At 43.1% G+C, this 16,769-nt stretch overlaps 1 protein-coding gene across 1 annotated transcript; it reads left to right on the forward strand.

The window, feature by feature from the left end:
• Nucleotides 1-1,027: 1,027 nt before the first annotated feature.
• Nucleotides 1,028-15,185, forward strand: LOC135446723 (cytochrome P450 2U1). The gene is made up of 5 exons (XM_064710934.1): nucleotides 1,028-1,466; nucleotides 6,658-7,290; nucleotides 10,538-10,699; nucleotides 11,672-11,839; nucleotides 12,251-15,185. The coding sequence occupies exons 1-5, from the start codon at nucleotides 1,028-1,030 to the stop codon at nucleotides 12,427-12,429; spliced, it is 1,581 nt and encodes a 526-aa protein (XP_064567004.1). The 3' UTR covers nucleotides 12,430-15,185.
• The last annotated feature ends 1,584 nt before the right edge of the window (nucleotides 15,186-16,769 follow it).

Here is a 16,769-nt window from a genome sequence, read left to right on the forward strand (position 1 = left end):
TGCAGTTCAGCCACTATTTTATGAGCAACTTGTCACTATCTTTACTGAATGTTCAACTGTTTAAAAAAATAGTTTGTTTAGCAAAACCCTTTTTATTGGGAAAGCTCCCTTTATTCTGTCCATTGTTTTGTTTTTGGGGATCACTTTATAGAAGGAGCACTGTGGGCAAAACACGAATACTTTTCTGTTAGTGAGGGTACAGCAAGAGCGCTTACTAAACCCACTGGTGTTGCAGTAAATTATTGGGAAGATCAGACAGTGGCTGTTTATGATGTCTAATTACCTCTCTAGGGGTTAAATTTTATATTGCTGATCAACTGGGAAGAGTGCACTAAGGTGTTTACTAGAGGGAGGGGGAAGTTACCCTCAACACCACTTCTGGGTGGGTTTGGGGGATTGGGGTGTTTGGGTGTGTTTTGGGTTTTTGTGTCTGTGTTTGAGGTTTTTATTATTGTTTTATTTGAGGGAAAGGAGGAGAGCTGCATGTCTTTTTCCTCTAAAATTTAAGTGCCTCTCTTCGAAGCCTCACTGTACTGTTTTGCATTTGCCAAGCAGGGGACCTAAAGCTGGGACGTGGTTCTAGGTTCGTCCTTGGCTCTGGAAACAGAAAGTTTCGGTGTATTCCCTCGAACTGCCGGATTTTTGTGTTCGGGAACAGGGAAAAAGGATCCATCTGCATTTCCTTCCCCTCTAAACAGCTAAAAAAATAGAAATTTTCGTAAGGAGCATTTAAAAGCAAGTCCTGCGGGGGGGTGGGGTGGGGAGGAGCGCTCACTTTTGTTGTTATTGGTTTTTTGGGTTTTATTTCCCACGAGCAGGACAGCGGTTAATCTTCAATCCTTTACAAACCGGGGCTCTGTCGCGCCGTGCCGTGCGCGGGGCGGTGTCGGGGCCGGGCCCGCTCCCCGCCCACAGGCCCGGCGCGGGCCGGGGTCAGGGCGCCGCCGGCCTCGCCTCCCGCCCCCGCCATCTTAAACCGCTACGCGCCGGCGGCGAGCCGAGGCCGGCGGTGCCGCTGCCCGCGGAGATGGCGGGGACGAGCACGGAAGCTCGGACGTGGCTGCTGAGGCCGCCCACGGCCACGGAGCTGCTGCTGGTGGCTCTGTGCTGGCTCGGCTGCTACTGGCTGCTGCGGCGGTGGCCGCGGGCGCTGTCGGGGCTGCCGCCGGGCCCCGCGCCCTGGCCGCTCGTAGGCAACTTCGCCTTCGCCCTTCTGCCGCCTCCGCTGCTGCGCAGGTGGGCGGTGGATGTGAAGGGCGACCGGCTCTCCCCCGCCTTCTCGCCCCACGTCTTCCTTACCGGCCTCACCAAGATGTACGGCAGCATCTTCCGGCTCTTCGTGGGCAGCCGCCCATTCATCATCCTCAACACTTTCGGGGCGGTGCGGGAGGCGCTGGTGCAGAAGGCGGAGGTGTTCAGCGACCGGCCCTCCGTGCCCATCGTCCTCATGATCACCCACCACAAGGGTAAGGGCCCGGGGGCACCGGAAAACCCGCCGGGCAGCTGCCGCACGCCCGGAGGTGGCCGGGGTGGTGCTTGGGAGCGATGCGGAGCGGGGGTTGCTCGGGATCGGGTCTGCTCTGCCGAAATTTATAAATAGCTCCCACCGCTTGTGGACTGAACTGTTTGTTTGCTTTTTGCTCCTCGCATGTGTCCCTCGCCCTGCTGCTGACAGAGAGAAACTCGCCCTGCCTTGAGGTGCAGCATCCCCGCGAAGTTCGCAGTGCGGTGCCGTGCACCACAGAGCATCTGTGTGGCTGAAGTGCCCGGTGCCTTTAGCTGTGTGTGCAGTTAGGGGACTGAGGAGCCTTTAGCTGTGTGTGCAGTAACGGGACTGAGGAGCCTTTAGCTCTGTGTGCAGTAACGGGACTGAGGAGCTGCTGGGCTGCTTTAGACTGGAGAAGGGGAGGCTCAAGGGGAGGCCTTATCTCTCTCTCCAACTGCCTGCAAAGGGCTTGTAGCCAGGGCGGGGTTGGTCTCCTGGGTAATAAGGGATAGGACAAGAGGAAATGGCCTCAAGTTGCACCGGGGGAAGTTTAAGTTGGGCATTGGGAGGAATTTGTTCACAAAAAGGGTGGTTTGACAGTGGAATGAACTGCACAGGGGCATGGTGGAATCACCATCCCTGGAGGTGTTTGTGGAAAGGCTGGATATGGCACTCAGTGCCATGGTCCCATTGACAAGGTGGTGTTTGGTCATGGGTTGGAATCAATCTCCGAGGTATGTTCCAGCCTCATTGTTTCTGTGGCTGCCATTTGTGCAGGGCTTTAAGGCACGGCTGGTCTGTCACCTTTCTGATTTTGGCTGTGTGAGGGGAAGAAATTTCGAGTACTTGGGCAGTGGTATGAAACTGAGCACCCCCCCAGCTCTTACCAAGGTAGCAGTGGCAGAGATCAGGCTTCTGAGGAGTCCCATGGCCGCGCACTCTGCGCTGCCTGTGTACAAGCTACTGTTGCTGAGATATTTGCAAATGTGTTATTCTGCTTGTCAAAACTTACTGAGCATGTTTGGGTTTGGTTGTCTTTTTTTTTTTTTCTTTTTAAGTCCAAAGGAGAGTTACTAGTTTTTGTAGAAAAAAAGCATGAGTTTAAACAGTGCTGACAATACTGCAGGTAGAATTTCTTCATGTTTAGTTCTTAGGTCATTACTGATCTCTGTGTTTATGGAAATATACTTACCTTTTTCAGTTTAGGAGGTGGACCTCAGAAGGCTTGTTAGTGTGCTAGCTTGTTGTGAGACGTAGCTTTTTTTATTTTTTCCAGGGCTAGGGAAATCTGGTTTTTAAGTGCCTGAAGCATTTTTCTTTTTTTTTTTTTTTTTTTTTTCCCTATACCAGAATTGACCTAGTAAAGAGAAGAAAGTGAGGAACCTAGATCATGTTTATAAAAATGGCATCAGGTACCATTACTGAAATCAGTTTAAAGAATAAAAAAAAAGGTGAATTGTGTTGGTTTAATGATATTGTTCCAAGACAGATCTTACTGGCAAGTTGTTATCATGCGTGAGTATTTTTAGGTGCAGTACTTCATGAAGAACTGGAGGAGGAAAGGGGAAGAGGAGTTAGATAATTTTAGCAGTGCTGCAAATCCTCATGTTCAGGCTGGATTTTTTTTTTTCCCTGAATGCTGTGAATTTCATATGTATCTTGTTCTTTATCAGAGTTTTTGAATATGAAGAGTAGCCAGGGCAGCTGGCGGCTTCCACCAGTGGGTGCTCCAGGAGAGTTGGACGTAGCAGGAACCTGTTGTGCACAGCCAGAGCATGCTGCATGCAAGCCCAGGGCCAGTGCCTGTCTGTGCTGCGCTGTGGCAGGGACATTGTGTTGCTCTGGGTTTGGTTTTATCTGTAAGGTCACCATAGGCATGAGGACTGCAGCATCAGGGCTGCCCAGGGGCCCATAAAACATCCCCAGCTGTTCCAAGGCACTCATGTTAGCATGCTGGATTGCCCCAGATGCAGGAATATTGTAGAGTGAACCACGGGGCTGGTGTGTTCTGAGTGCACAAAGGGTGAATGTGGGCAGTGGGGCCGCTGCTCCCCACAAGCTGGTTCTCCACATGCCAGTGGAAGCTGCAGGTGCTGTCCCTGTGCTGCCTTGGTTTGGTGGTGGCGTGAGGAGATGACTGAGCCTCTGCCAGGCTGTGTTTGTGCTAACACAAAGTGTTGTTTTTTCCGTCTGTGGTTTGTGGGGGAGGCAGACAGGTTACAGCACTCAAACTGGAGGCCTCTTAAGATTGGTTTGGGTGATAATTTCAGGGGTTTGTGGGTGAGATGTTTCTGCAGGTCAGGACAGCAGCAGTTGTGTTGGTATGTCCTAGGAAAGGAAACAGTAAGGGCAGGATGTTCATCCTTCAGCTCTACCTCTCAGAATTTGGGTACTACAGCTCTGGGAGGTTTAGTGTCCATTTTTGGGTTCCTGCATGTCCTTGGGTTCTTTGGGTTCCTTCAATCTGTAAGTGAGCTATTGTGGTGAGAACTTAGAGATCTTTTCTTGTGAGCTACATTTGCTGGTATAGTTTTGTCTTTACCTGGAGCTGCCCTGCCAGGTATGGAATGGAAGCTGTGTGGTTCTGTTGCATGTAAGATGAAAAGAAAATAATTGTGCCTGGGGGAGAGCAGGTATCAGAAATGGCAAATACTTCTTGGCAGGATAGAAAATGCCATAAGAACTTAAGGGAGAAGGTAGTAGTCAATTCTTAATTCTTAATTCATCATCACATCTGCAGAAAGAGAAGTAGTAGACTGGGGAGAAACTAGATCTGTGGTCTGATTTTAGTATTTTAGTTTTTTGTATTCTGTAGCTTGGAGAGGTAGCAAAGACTGAATCTGCAGAGTACATGGAGTCAGAGTGGTTGTCTGCCTTTATAGCCCTGCCCTGTGCATATCCACATGGGGACATCTGGCAACACAGAAGTTGAATGTTTTTAAATGTCGTGAGTGCAGTGTTTGTCAATGTTTCCAGGATTGCACTAGAGCTAGAAGTAAAAAATGTGAGGGATGGAGGAGAGTAAGTAAGCCTTTGCTTCTTGTGAGGATTTTAATTTTATTTGTGTAAAAAGGGGGATAAAATGATCTCTCTGGTTTTCTGAGTTTGTTGGTTGTATTGAAAGGGTTTCATTATCAGCTCATAGAAATTCAGCCTCTGTAGTGAGCATGAAGTCCCAGTTATTGTTGCTTCAGAGTTTATTATTGTATGGCCTTCAGGGTTTTTTTGTTGTTGTTTGTTTTGTTTTGCTTTAATTTCTTTACAGGGGAGGTTGTTTTTTGTTGTTTGTGGTTTTTTAAAGAGTAGAGATGTCTGTGCTGAGTAACTTGGCTTTTTAGGGCGGGCAGATTTTCTTTGAAATCAGCAAAGGACTATTCCATTATTGTATCTTGCTAGGGATGCAGTTGAGAGTTTGCTTTCTTCTCTTTCCTCTGTTGTTCTGTCTTTATGCTCTTCTTTTTCCCTAATTTGTCTTCTATGTAATTATTTCCCAATTTACAAATCAGTTGTTAGTATTCTGCAGCAGTTTGGGGTTTGGGGACGTCAGAAAGCACCGATGCTCACTGCAGGCTCGCTGCGTGTGGGGACATTTGTTGTTGGTGTCAGCTTTTCTGTGGGCCTAGGCAAGTCTCTGTTACATTCAAGACAATAGATCTGTTTTGTTTTATTGAAAGTATTTGGATCCTAAAACTAATTTTCCTAACCCCCCCCCAAAAAAAGGGAAGAGACTGTGGGTGCATAGCCTGTTTTAGAGATATTTGTTGTGGGATAGAAACAGTGATAACTTTGTTTTGTTCCAAGAAATCCATGTTTCTTTTGCAACCCAGCCACAAAGCCTGGAGACCCAGGGTTCTTGGTTCTTGGCCAAATTCAACCCAGGTTGGTTCTTGGCCAAATCCAGCCCCAAATACTCCTGTTTTTTTCACTTAACCTACTTGAGGACACCAGTGCTAACAGGAAACTGTTGAGAGAGAAAATCTGGAAAGATTTTGGTTCTGTTTTTTTGAAGAGCCAGGAAGTGGGCATTTGAATAGATTGCCTGAGGAATGTCTTCATGCAGAGAAAATGAAATTCAGCTGATTCTGAGCTTGTCCTGACTCTTCCTAATGTTCTTATTTAGGAGGTTTGAAGCTAGGTCATGTGTTTGTTTCTTTGAGCATTAAGAACTTGGAACATTAACTAGTAGTAGAAATGTAAGTAATGTTAAGTATTGAAACATGATGCATCTTTTAGTACTTATGTACTACTTCTATTTTATTATGACCATTTCTCTGTTTAAATTCAAGGTTACGGTTTGCAGTTGACAGATGAAAAACTGATGTTGCTTTTACAAAGTAACTTTTTGTTTCCAGAAAAAAATCATTTCAAAAAGGTGGTGTCGTTTTCCTAGAACAAATCCAGAACTAGACCATGTTTGATGACTAAACTTTCTCAGGTTAACCATGGAGTACATTAGAAATTGCAGGTTGTGTATTTGTTACCCTGTGGTGTCTTTGGTGTGGTCTTTTAATTCAACACAAGAGATGTTTCTGTTTGCAAGTGAGTAATTGGGATTTAATTTAGATGGTGTTTCTTAATGACTCAATCATCTAGAACAAGTGCCTGCAGGCATCAAAACTGTTGAGATGCATATCAAGCAGGATTTTGCCAAGTGTCCCTGAACCTGCTTTCACCTTCCCAGTTTTTTTGCAGTGTGAGTATCCTGTATTTTTATTATAACTTAAAGATAAAGCTTGCTTGTAATAGACACGCTTGCAAAAAGTTTCTGTAACACGAAGGGGAAAAATGCAAATCAGTTTGTGTTTTAATGTCTTCTGTTATGCCTTGCTGAAGAAGTTCATGTCTCAGGATATTGGGGAGAAAAGGCTGTATCTAACATATATCCCAAATTAACTATTCCCTCTTCTCCATCTATTTGTTTCTTGCAAAGTCTAATGAAACTAGTGATGTAACTTGGATATTTGTTTCAGTGATGAGGAAAAGGAGGGACAGGATTTCCAAAAGCTATGATAAAGAACCTTGTGTTTTTCCTTTAGCTCCTAGGTGGGTGCTTGGGAGAGATTTGCTGTGTATCATTTCCCTCTTTTCTGGCTCTTGGGTTGCAGGCACAGCTAACTATTTCTAATTGAAAGTTGGGCATTTTGGTTTCAGTCTCTCCCTTTTTCTTTCAGGTGTTATTTTTGCACCTTATGGTCCTGTGTGGAAGCAACAGAGGAAATTCTCTCTATCAACACTGCGTCATTTTGGAGTAGGGAGACACAGCTTAGAGCCTAAAATCATCGAGGAGCTGAACTTTGTGAAGGAGGAGATGCTGAAGCACGGCAAGGATTCATTTAATCCCTTCCCGATCATTCGCAACGCGGTGTCCAATGTTATCTGCTCCATGGCCTTTGGCAAGCGCTTTAACTACGAGGATGCTGAGTTCAAGACGATGCTGAAGAACATGGCCCGTGCCCTGGAGCTGAGTGTCAACAGCTACATGATCCTGGTCAACATCTGCCCCTGGCTCTACTACCTTCCCTTTGGGCCCTTCCGCGAGCTCCGGCAAACCGAGCTGGACATCACTGCTTTTCTGAAGAGAATAATTGCCCAGCACAGGGACACACTGGATGCAGCAAATCCCAGGGACTTCATTGATATGTACTTCATCCATGCCGAAGAAGAGAAGAACAACAAGGAGAGCAGTTTTAATGACGATTACCTGTTTTTTATCATCGGGGATCTCTTCATCGCCGGCACTGATACGACTTCCAACACATTGCTGTGGTGTCTGCTCTACATGTCTCTTTACCCTGAAGTACAAGGTGAGATTACTTTTATTGTAGGTGATTTATCCCAGACTGTAAAGCTCCAGATGGATGCTCCAAAACAGAAGCAGGCAGCAACAGCAAAGGAATCATTTGGAGAGCCCGCAGTTTGTGTTGTATGTGTGAATTGAAAGGCTGGTGTGTAATCAGGCATCTTCTATCCTGCTATTCTATGATGCTTTCTGGGTTAGTGCTATATATTAAGTGCTAAATAGCCCTTTAACCTGTGAATTTCTTCTGGTTTGGGACAACTTTATCTTTCCCAAGCAATTCCAGGGAACTTTAGCATGTTTGAAAAAGTTTGGCAGTTGTGACATTCCGGGCTTGTAGTAGTGATAGAAGATGTGTGAAGTCCATAGTGCTAATAAGGTCTGCTTTTATGGCTCCCTGAGCAGGGAGGTTCTTGGACCTGGCAGCAGAGTCTGGGGAAGTAAAACACCACCTGCTGTAGGGGAGGATCAAATCAGAGACAGCTTAAGCAAACTGGATTTGCACAAATGCACAGCACTAGCTGCCAGTGTTGTTAGAGGGGCTCTCCCCATCAGTGCTCAGGGCAGTTGGATGGGTTGCTGATGATGAGGGATGGGGGGACACAGACAGAGGCAGAACAAATTGGTCTTGTTCAGTGTTAGAGAAGGATGACTGAGGGGAAACCTTATGCTATCTACTACTGTCTGATCAAAAGATGTTAAGAAGATGGAGGCAGTCTCCTCTGAGGTGTGCTGTGGAGGGAAGGGAAGGGAAGCAGTGGAAACCACCTACTGCAAGAAAATTCTGATCAGATACCAGGAAAAGAAATTGCCCTGTCAGCATGGCAAAGGAGTGACACAGATTGCCCTGAGAGTTAACAGAATCTCTGGTTTTGGAATTTTTCCAAACTAAGTGGGTCATGACCAGTAGTGGTCTCATCTACCCTGAGTTGGATCTGTTTGGAAAAATCTCTTCAAATAGGTCAAGATCACAGTTTATTGCACAAAGTCAAACAAACTGCAAAACAGGGAGAGAGTTCACTGGGGACAAATGTGAAGTAAACTTTTATTGCACAGGCTTATTCTTCTGTTGTAATGCTGTCTGTTATCACTGCTTGACTTGATATGCACTTACATGGATTATATGCATTCTAAATTACACAAATGGAATCCAGAAGAGTTTTGTGTTTGTTTTTTTAAACTTTTTTTCCTTCTGCCTGGTGCTGTATGTGTATGTGCTAGTCAATTTTCACTTTTCTGCTGATCTCTAACAATTTTATTACCTCTCTGCTTTCCCCTTATGCTGTGGCTCTTGTCAAGTAATCTAAATATGCTCAGTAGTTCAGACTGCATCACTTTCAATATCCCATTCCTTTTATCCTGGTTGCCTTGGAGCTGTGTGTGGGCCCCTATTTTTGTTCCTAGAAATACATTTCTCTTAAATGTATTTCCTTCCTAGAGAAAATACTGGAATTATGTTTCCTTTAGAAGTAGCAAAAGTTGCTTGCAGTCATGGAAAGGAAACTAAGGGCTATCAGAGGAAAAAAAGTATTTTTCTCTGTGGAAAAAGGTTTTGCTTTTCTTGGAAAGGTTTTGGTTTTTCTTGGAAATAGAGAATGATGTGGATGGACAATATGGTGAAGCCATGGGGAGTATTTGGTTTGTTCTGTTCCCTGACTTTGTTTTGGCCCTTGACTTCTGAAGATCATTGAGATTTTTAAAAATATGAAAAGTTGTGGAGCAGTTCAAATAACATGCTGTTGCAGAGGCTGCTGGAGTTTACATTTTGCAGCTGGAAATGTGAGCAGCATGTTGGCTGCTCTCTGTATAGTTCCTCATAGTTTTAGAAACAATGAACAAATGAGTTGTTCAGGATAAAGCACTGGTGTGACATTCGGTATGAGACAGTCTCATTATATTTTTTTTTAATATTGAAAACTTTATTTATTTGTTTAGATTACTGTGAACATACATGCCTGAATATAGGGCTACAATAGGTCCCTAATAGAAGGGAAAGAAAGAACTTTCTTCCCCACAAAGAAAGTACTGGAGAGCCACACCGTCAGCACGTCTCTTGCTGTATTTTTTGTGTTTTTCAATGTTCCTGCATTGAGGAATGCATGAGCTTTTCTTCTGGGGCAAACCCAGTAGGTGGCAGCAGCGGCTCCTCCTCAGACGCAGTTCAGGCAGCAAGTGGGGATGCTGCTCGGGAAACGGAGAGTTTTTTTGCGTTGAGGTTTTATTTAATCTTGTATCACTGTTAAGGAGAGAAAAGAGCAAAAACTCAGAATATCAGCAGCCTGGTTGGAAAAGGCAAGTGGAACAACCACAAAGTATGCAGGATATAAAGGGTAAAAATAAAAATTGACTTTTATTATTATTGAATAAAGGTTAGTTTTGAGGTCTCCTTCTCCAAGATGATCTTTTGTGGTGTAGCCAGATTGCAAGTTACCTGCAAGAAAAGGCACATCATCCTGTATGTATGTTGGTGAAGCAAGTCCTGAATTTGGAAACTTCTATGAAGAGAATTATTTGTATGCTGAGGCTTCAGCGTACAAAGAAATGAAAAGGGCAAGGAAATAATTTGATCTTTTTTGCTCCCCATGAATGAGAAAGTTGATAAACTCATGAATTTTTTTGACTTTGCAGAAGGGCTACAAAGGGAAAGGAGCACTGCTGCTGCCTTTGGGGGAAATGGGAAATACCTGATTTTAGGTTCTGTGAATAGGAAGTAGGAAATGGCCTTAACAAGTTAAATGACTTCAGTGCTTGCAGTAACAGCACCAGAATTCCTGCTCCACAATGAAGTATCTAAAGCAACTGCATGAAAAACTTTCCCATCTCTTCGTGCTCAGGCACACACTGCACACAGTTCTCTCACTGTTCAAGTTTTTAATTGCAGAGCAGAAGCTTGATCTTCCCATCGTTCAAATGACTGTATAATTAAACTCCTAAAGTAAGATTATGAATACATTTGGAGTAGCAGCAGGACTTTTTCTGTACGTTTCCAATACTGCAGTGCTAGCAATGTCTGTCAGCTCAGCAGCTTTACTCCTGACTCTTGTAAAGATTGTGCTTGGTCGTTCTCTTCATAGCTGAGTCTGTTCCTAAGGCTAATGTTGGCATAGCTGTTTCAGCTAGGAATAACATCTTGAAGTAATTTTTGAGACATCTAAGTAAACAGTGAAGCAAGCACAGTCAGATGAAATTGAGATTATGTCTTCTCACATATTATGTTTTTTGACTTCTTTCTTTTTCTTGCTCCTTTTGAGTAGAGAAAGTTCATGCAGAAATCGAAGCAGTTCTGGGACGTGACAAAGTTCCCTCTCTTGCTCACAAGGCTCAAATGCCCTTCACAGAGGCAACCATTATGGAAGTGCAGAGGATGACTGCAGTCGTTCCCCTTTCCATTCCTCGAATGGCCTCAGAAACTGCTGGTAAGCATTTCTGGAGACTTGTTACTACAGCATTTCCTCTGGGGCTGAAGATGTGATGGGGTATCTAGTGATAATTTGCAAAGACCTCATTTACGTATTAGACCTGTAAAACAAATATGTAAATGTCCTTTCTAGGAAGCAGGAGGCCTTGACATTGTTCTCTGTGTAAGCAGCATGTCTGACCTGACATCCAGCAGTTTTTCTAATCTCCAGTGATTTCTTCTCTGGGAGTCAGCATGTATTGACTAATGTGCTGAGTCCATAGCTGGCAGCTGAGACTGCAGCTTTGTACCTGAAGCAGCAGAGCTGTTCTTGGCATTCTGACACAGAGACCTGAAAACATCAGTTTAGAGCGATTGGTTTGATAAAGGCTTACACCACTGACCTCCACACGTACAGAAAACATTAAGAAATAGCACCTCCCAACTCAGCTATGTGTTTTCATAAACATAAAGAGCACTGGCCAAAGTCAGTGTGAGAGAGCAATACTCAGCTTTTAAACCTACTACTGAATTGTTACTGAATTGATCAGCTTTTCTAATTGTTTTGATTTGCAGGGGAGTGAGGTGCAGCAAGCTGAAATGAGACTAGTCATTTCAAAACCCTTGTGTCACAACAGTTCAAAGTCCATTCTTTGACTTTGGTGGGGCTCTGTGACAGCACAGGAGCAGGAGGAAAGTGGGTCACAGTATTGGGGTGCTGCAGAGTGCATTTCTGACAACTGCTGCTTCCTTCTCTCTGCAGAAGCTGTTGGTGTAATTTGGTGTCTTTCCAGCTGCTCAGGCTTGTGCGATTCTGACTCAAGCAGGGTAGCAGAGATCACCTTTGCCTTCAGCTGTTGCTACATTTGCAGCCCACAGCTAGGAATTTATGTAATTTTTTGTGACATCCTCTTGTTGTCTTTTTACTGCTATTTTTCTCATGTTTCCTTCTAGCAACTTGTCACATCTCTGTCTCTCCTTTTGTTTAAAGTGCTCCAGGGATATACTATTCCTAAGGGTAGTGTGATTGTGCCCAACCTGTGGTCGGTACACAGAGATCCAAACATTTGGGAGAAGCCAGATGAATTTCAACCATCAAGATTTCTGGATGAAAATGGCCAGCTAATAAAGAAAGAGTCATTCATTCCTTTTGGAATGGGTAAGATAATCCACATGGAGTCATTAGCTGGGTGGGTGGTGGTGTTTCAAGTGTAGGGCCTTGGGAGTGAGAGATGTAAAAGTTGCACATAGGACCAATTATGGAAATAGATTTATTATCACAGTTGGTGGCTTGCAAAATGGTTTGGGCTCCTAAGAAGCCAGTCACTAGACAGAAATGATGAATTGTCCTTTGGTATACTTTTGCTTTGGATGCAAATGTTGTTAATATGAACTAGTACAGCTGAGCAAGGCGTAGACTCAAATACAGGAGGCCAGAGCTTCAGAGGTCATAGCTTAATAGTAGTTTGAGCCTTTGTTGGACTATGGTAGCACAGGGGAATTACATGTGTGTTAACAAAGAGGTCAACTGTATAAAGCCAGTAATACCTCTCTTCTAATTGTTCTTTAGGTAAACGTGTGTGCATGGGAGAGCAGTTGGCAAAAATGGAGCTGTTCTTGATTTTTTCAAGTCTTATGCAAAGTTTTACCTTTATGTACCCTGAAAATGCTGCAAAACCATCTATGGAGGGAAGGTTTGGTCTAACTTTAGCTCCATGTCCATTCAACATAATAGCTTTGAAGAAATGATGCAGTGTCAAAAAAGATTAAGCAAAGAAATACTGCACTTTTAAAATACAGCTTTTTTTTTTTCTTTTTTTCCTTTCTTTTTTTTTTTTTATTATTATTATTTCCAGCTTATTTTGTTAGTTTCTTTCCAGAAAATAACCCCAACTGCTTAGGCCTTCCTAGTCAGTGAGAATGATCCATTTAGCCTTCTGGAAAGATTTTTTTTTTTTTTTTTGTCAGCTGTTGCATTCCACAAATGAACTGACAGCATAGTTTTTAATTTGATATTAAAACTTGGTGGGCTTAACCTCTGCCTATTATGGTCAGTTTGTCAAATGTTGATTATGGGAGAATGGTCCAAAACATTTGTTACTGTTCTGGCAAATAGTAATTGTGAAAAATTGTGAAAGCCACACATAAACATTTCATTTACCAAAGGAGTGAAGCACATCATGTAATATTAAAAATATTAATGAATTGTTAGCATTTTCTGTGAAAAGAAAGATTGTAACTGAGCTTAAATAATTACTTATACTTTTTGGAAATTACAAAATTACATTACTTTTAACTTTGGAGGATTGTTTTTTTCAGCTAACTTATAGATGTAGTAGATTGGATCCAAATATCCTTGAGATTCAGGGCTCACTATAAAAAAGCAGCTACCAAGTTGGAAAAGCCAGGATTTGAGGCCAAAGGAATCCTTGAATATGCCATATTCTCAACATGGAATGAGTGTGCAGCATCAGGATGCAGATGTTTTATGTCAGAATGCAAACAAGAGCGGACTTCTCTAAGAAGAAAGAGCAGAACTCCGTTCTCTCTGGTGCCAAACATATTCAAGACATCTGTGCTGCCTGTGGCATTCATTGTTTACCTCATGGCAGCACTGGCTGCAGGCTGGAGGGGACCAGCAGCAGCTCACTGGGGAAAGCACTACAGTCTGCAGTGTACTGAAGTCCTGAAGTCGGGGCTGGTGCTCAGGTTGTTCATCCACAGGCAGCGTGGACAGTACTTCCCTCTGGCTTTGGGAACTGGAGTCTTCACATATGGCATCACTACTGCAGTACAGGTGCTGCTTATGCATCTACCAGGAACAGGAGGCTGGGTCTCTCTTTATTATCTTCCATGTAGAGTAAAAGAATCTGTAGTTCATGCAGCATTAGTGTATCAGTACTTTTTTCACATGCAGAATCTTAATGCTCCTAACCACTGTCAAACCAGCTGCTGAGGAAACCTCATGTTAATTGTTTCAGAACAGGACACTCAGTCTTGCCTTGTATTTCAGACATGGAAAGTGATCTTTTGGGGGGGCTATGTAACAACTAACCTTTAAATAGTTGTTCTTAATCCTTCTTTAATTTCTCTACACTCCTTTTGATCTATCAGAATTTCATATCACATTAATTAAGTTCTTATGTACTCTTCTAAAGATTTTTTTCCCCTCACTGGAGATGTAGAAAATACTTGGAGTCCTCCTAATGTCAAGTTTCCAAGACTGGTATGTGAATTTGAATGTAATTTGGAATTGGGTATTCCATAGCAGAAACAAAACTTAAATTGTAGAAGAGACAACTTTTCAGCTTTAAAGTAATGTCTGGTTTTGTCACTTTTAACCTTGAAGTTTTAAAAGCCAGGTAGTGCCTAACAAAGACTGTAAGATAGTTATTTTGCATTTAAATTAAGGTTTTCTGTTACCTGTTTTGAATAACAGAGTGCCTTAATTTTTGAATTATGTATTTGGTTGGTGAGGTATCCCACTGTTTCTGTGAGAACTTTCAATGCCTTTCAATTTAATTAGGTTGACTTTGGATTATATAGGCTTGTGGGTTTGGTTTTTTGGTATGAAGTTTTTGAAAACTTAGTACAATAAAAAGTTGATTTTGGTACCAATGCTAATGAACGTGCTCTAAAACCTGAGAGTACTTGAGAATTAAGCACTTTATTTAATTTAATTTTGTATTTTCCAATGAATAAATAGATTCTATAGGGTTGGGATTTTTGTCTGGAAATCTTAAAATTATGCTTAATTGAGAAGCTAAAATTAAGTGCTGATAATATTTATCTTTCTGTTGAAATGCCTCTTTAAACAACATAATGATGTTGGTGTGCAACTGATCACTTTTACAAAATACCTGTCCTTTTAATCAATGAAGACACATTTGAAAAGCACTTTAGTATTTTTTAACAGATTCCAAAGAAGATGCAATTCACATAATCCTCTGATATGTGAAACTGTACATATTTGTGCTTGTTTTGCCTGCTGAGTTTAGTTTAAAATGTCACCTTTGAGAATTAGCCTTCTACAAATACTACTTTGAGAATGTGGGTTTTGGTGGTACCTGTGATCAAATGCTGCAATGTGCCACATGCTAAAACTGCTGACTGGAAGTTCCAACCACTTCAAAGTGTGCTAGAATACAGGATGCTGTTGGAGTAAAAAAAGACAATAAACACCTGTCTTTCATACCTTCTAGGTGCATTGAAATTTTCACAGGATACCATAACAGTAGCTCAACAATAGCATAAAAGCAGCAAAATCTGTAGTTTTCAAAGTGTGTTGCCATCTTTGGCCGACTGAAAAGAGTGGTAGCAAAGTTGGTTTGTTTTTGTAAGTGTATCCTCCCCCTCTCCTTTTTTTAGCAGAGGAAGCATCTCAAATGCCTTGTTGAAAAATGTATGCCCAGATAAGTGGGTGACTGTTTCTGAAGGCTGAAAATATCTTTATTTCTAAAATTTCTTTGCTTCAATGTATTTTTATTTTGAATAAAGTAATTCCCAAGTAAGTGTTTCACAGCTTTGAAAAGTCATTTCAATGAGTTCCACTTACTGACTAAACTTGTGGTGTTTGCCATCTTAACATCTTGCAGAAAAAGCTTCTGAGTGAGAAAATGTTAAAAATACTCTGGATGAGGAGTGAATTAGGTGGGGAAACAAAGTGAAATTGGGAAAATAACATTGCCAGGCATGTTATGATCAAATGATAGAAAGAGGTTTTAAAAAAACACGTAACTAGAATAGAAGAGGGAAGGGTAGGAGATAATGAAGATAAAAAAGCAAATTAATTGTCAGCAGGAGGAGGTGTGCATTCTGCAGGAAAGGAAACCTGGGCAGAGAGGGAAAGGGGTGCCAAGAGGGAGCCTGGGGGAGCAGGCAAAGGGCCCCCAAGGGGTCTCAGGGGAAAGTGGGCCATCCTTCCCTATGGAAGAGCAAGGGGCTGAGCAGGAGCCAGCTGAAGTGTTTGTGGGGAGGGGATGGGTATCAGCACTGGTGTTAACCAGAGGCTGGGCACTCAGCAACAAGACCTGTATGTGGAAATCTTGTGTCTTATGCCCTGGTGTTAGGTTGCAGGTTACTTGGTATACTGCTATTTTGTGTTTGTTTGCTTGCTTTTAGGGGAAATTCATTAATTACCACTCAGCTGTCATTTGTATAGACAAAGACCATTAAGGGTGAGTCTTTGGATAAAGCTGTTTCCACAGCCACTTCCTGCTCCTGCCTAATCCAGGTGAATTTTTTTGCAGTAGGTTTGTGGTGCAAAGTGCAGAGATATGAGAATACAACACTTTATTTGAATAAAACAAGTTGCTTAATGTTTACCCTGATGCTGACTCAAGTAGTAATTGCTGTGTTGTCAGCTGCTGCTGAAGTGCAAGTCTTTCTGGTGATAATTAGATGGGAATCAGGGCAGTCTGCATCTGATATGATTCAGCTGTTAGTGTTAATGGAAGAATTTTTTTCTTGATTTTTTATTATATTTGTTTATTATGTTTCTTGTGCTAGCCTGTAAATAGCATCCCCTTCTGTCAGGAAACTTTTGTTGTGGGGAGAGAGCTTTTATTGATGTGAATAGGAAGAAGATTGAGGTGCTGGAGGGTGTCCAGAGAAGGGCGAAGAGGCTGGGGAAGGGTCTGGGGCGCAGCTCCTGTGAGGAGCGGCTGAAGGGAGCTGAGGCTGTTTAGCCTGGAGGAGAGGGGGCTCAGGGGAGACCTCATCGCTCTCTACAGCTCCCTGACAGGAGGGGCAGCCAGGTGGGGGCAGACCTCTTCTCCCACACAACCAGTGACGGGATGAGAGGACACAGCCTTAAATAGGACACATAGAGAGGACACAGCCTCCCTGTACCGGGAGAGGTTTAGGTTGAGCTCTGTGTTCACAGAGAGGGTGGTTTGACACTGGAATGGGCTGCCCGGGAAGGCGGTGGAGTCACCGTCCCTGGAGGTGTTTAATGAAAGACTGGATGTGGCACTTGGTGCCGTGGTGCAGATGACATGGTGGTGTTTGGTCATGGGTTGGACTCGATGGCCTCGGAGGTCTTTCCACCCTCATTGACTCAGCGATTCAGCGAGCGTGAGCAGCGGCAG

This window comes from Zonotrichia leucophrys, chromosome 4 (genome assembly GCF_028769735.1).
Source record: "Zonotrichia leucophrys gambelii isolate GWCS_2022_RI chromosome 4, RI_Zleu_2.0, whole genome shotgun sequence".
In the NCBI taxonomy this organism is placed as follows: domain Eukaryota; kingdom Metazoa; phylum Chordata; class Aves; order Passeriformes; family Passerellidae; genus Zonotrichia; species Zonotrichia leucophrys.

Bases quoted from the DNA above. Each gene is read 5' to 3' on its own strand.
- LOC135446723 (XM_064710934.1), top strand. From the start codon at position 1,028: ATGGCGGGGACGAGCACGGAAGCTCGGACGTGGCTGCTGAGGCCGCCC. The intron at 1,467-6,657 runs GTAAGGGCCCGG...TTTTTCTTTCAG, and splicing joins CATGATCACCCACCACAAGG to GTGTTATTTTTGCACCTTAT. The intron at 7,291-10,537 runs GTGAGATTACTT...CCTTTTGAGTAG, and splicing joins TCTTTACCCTGAAGTACAAG to AGAAAGTTCATGCAGAAATC.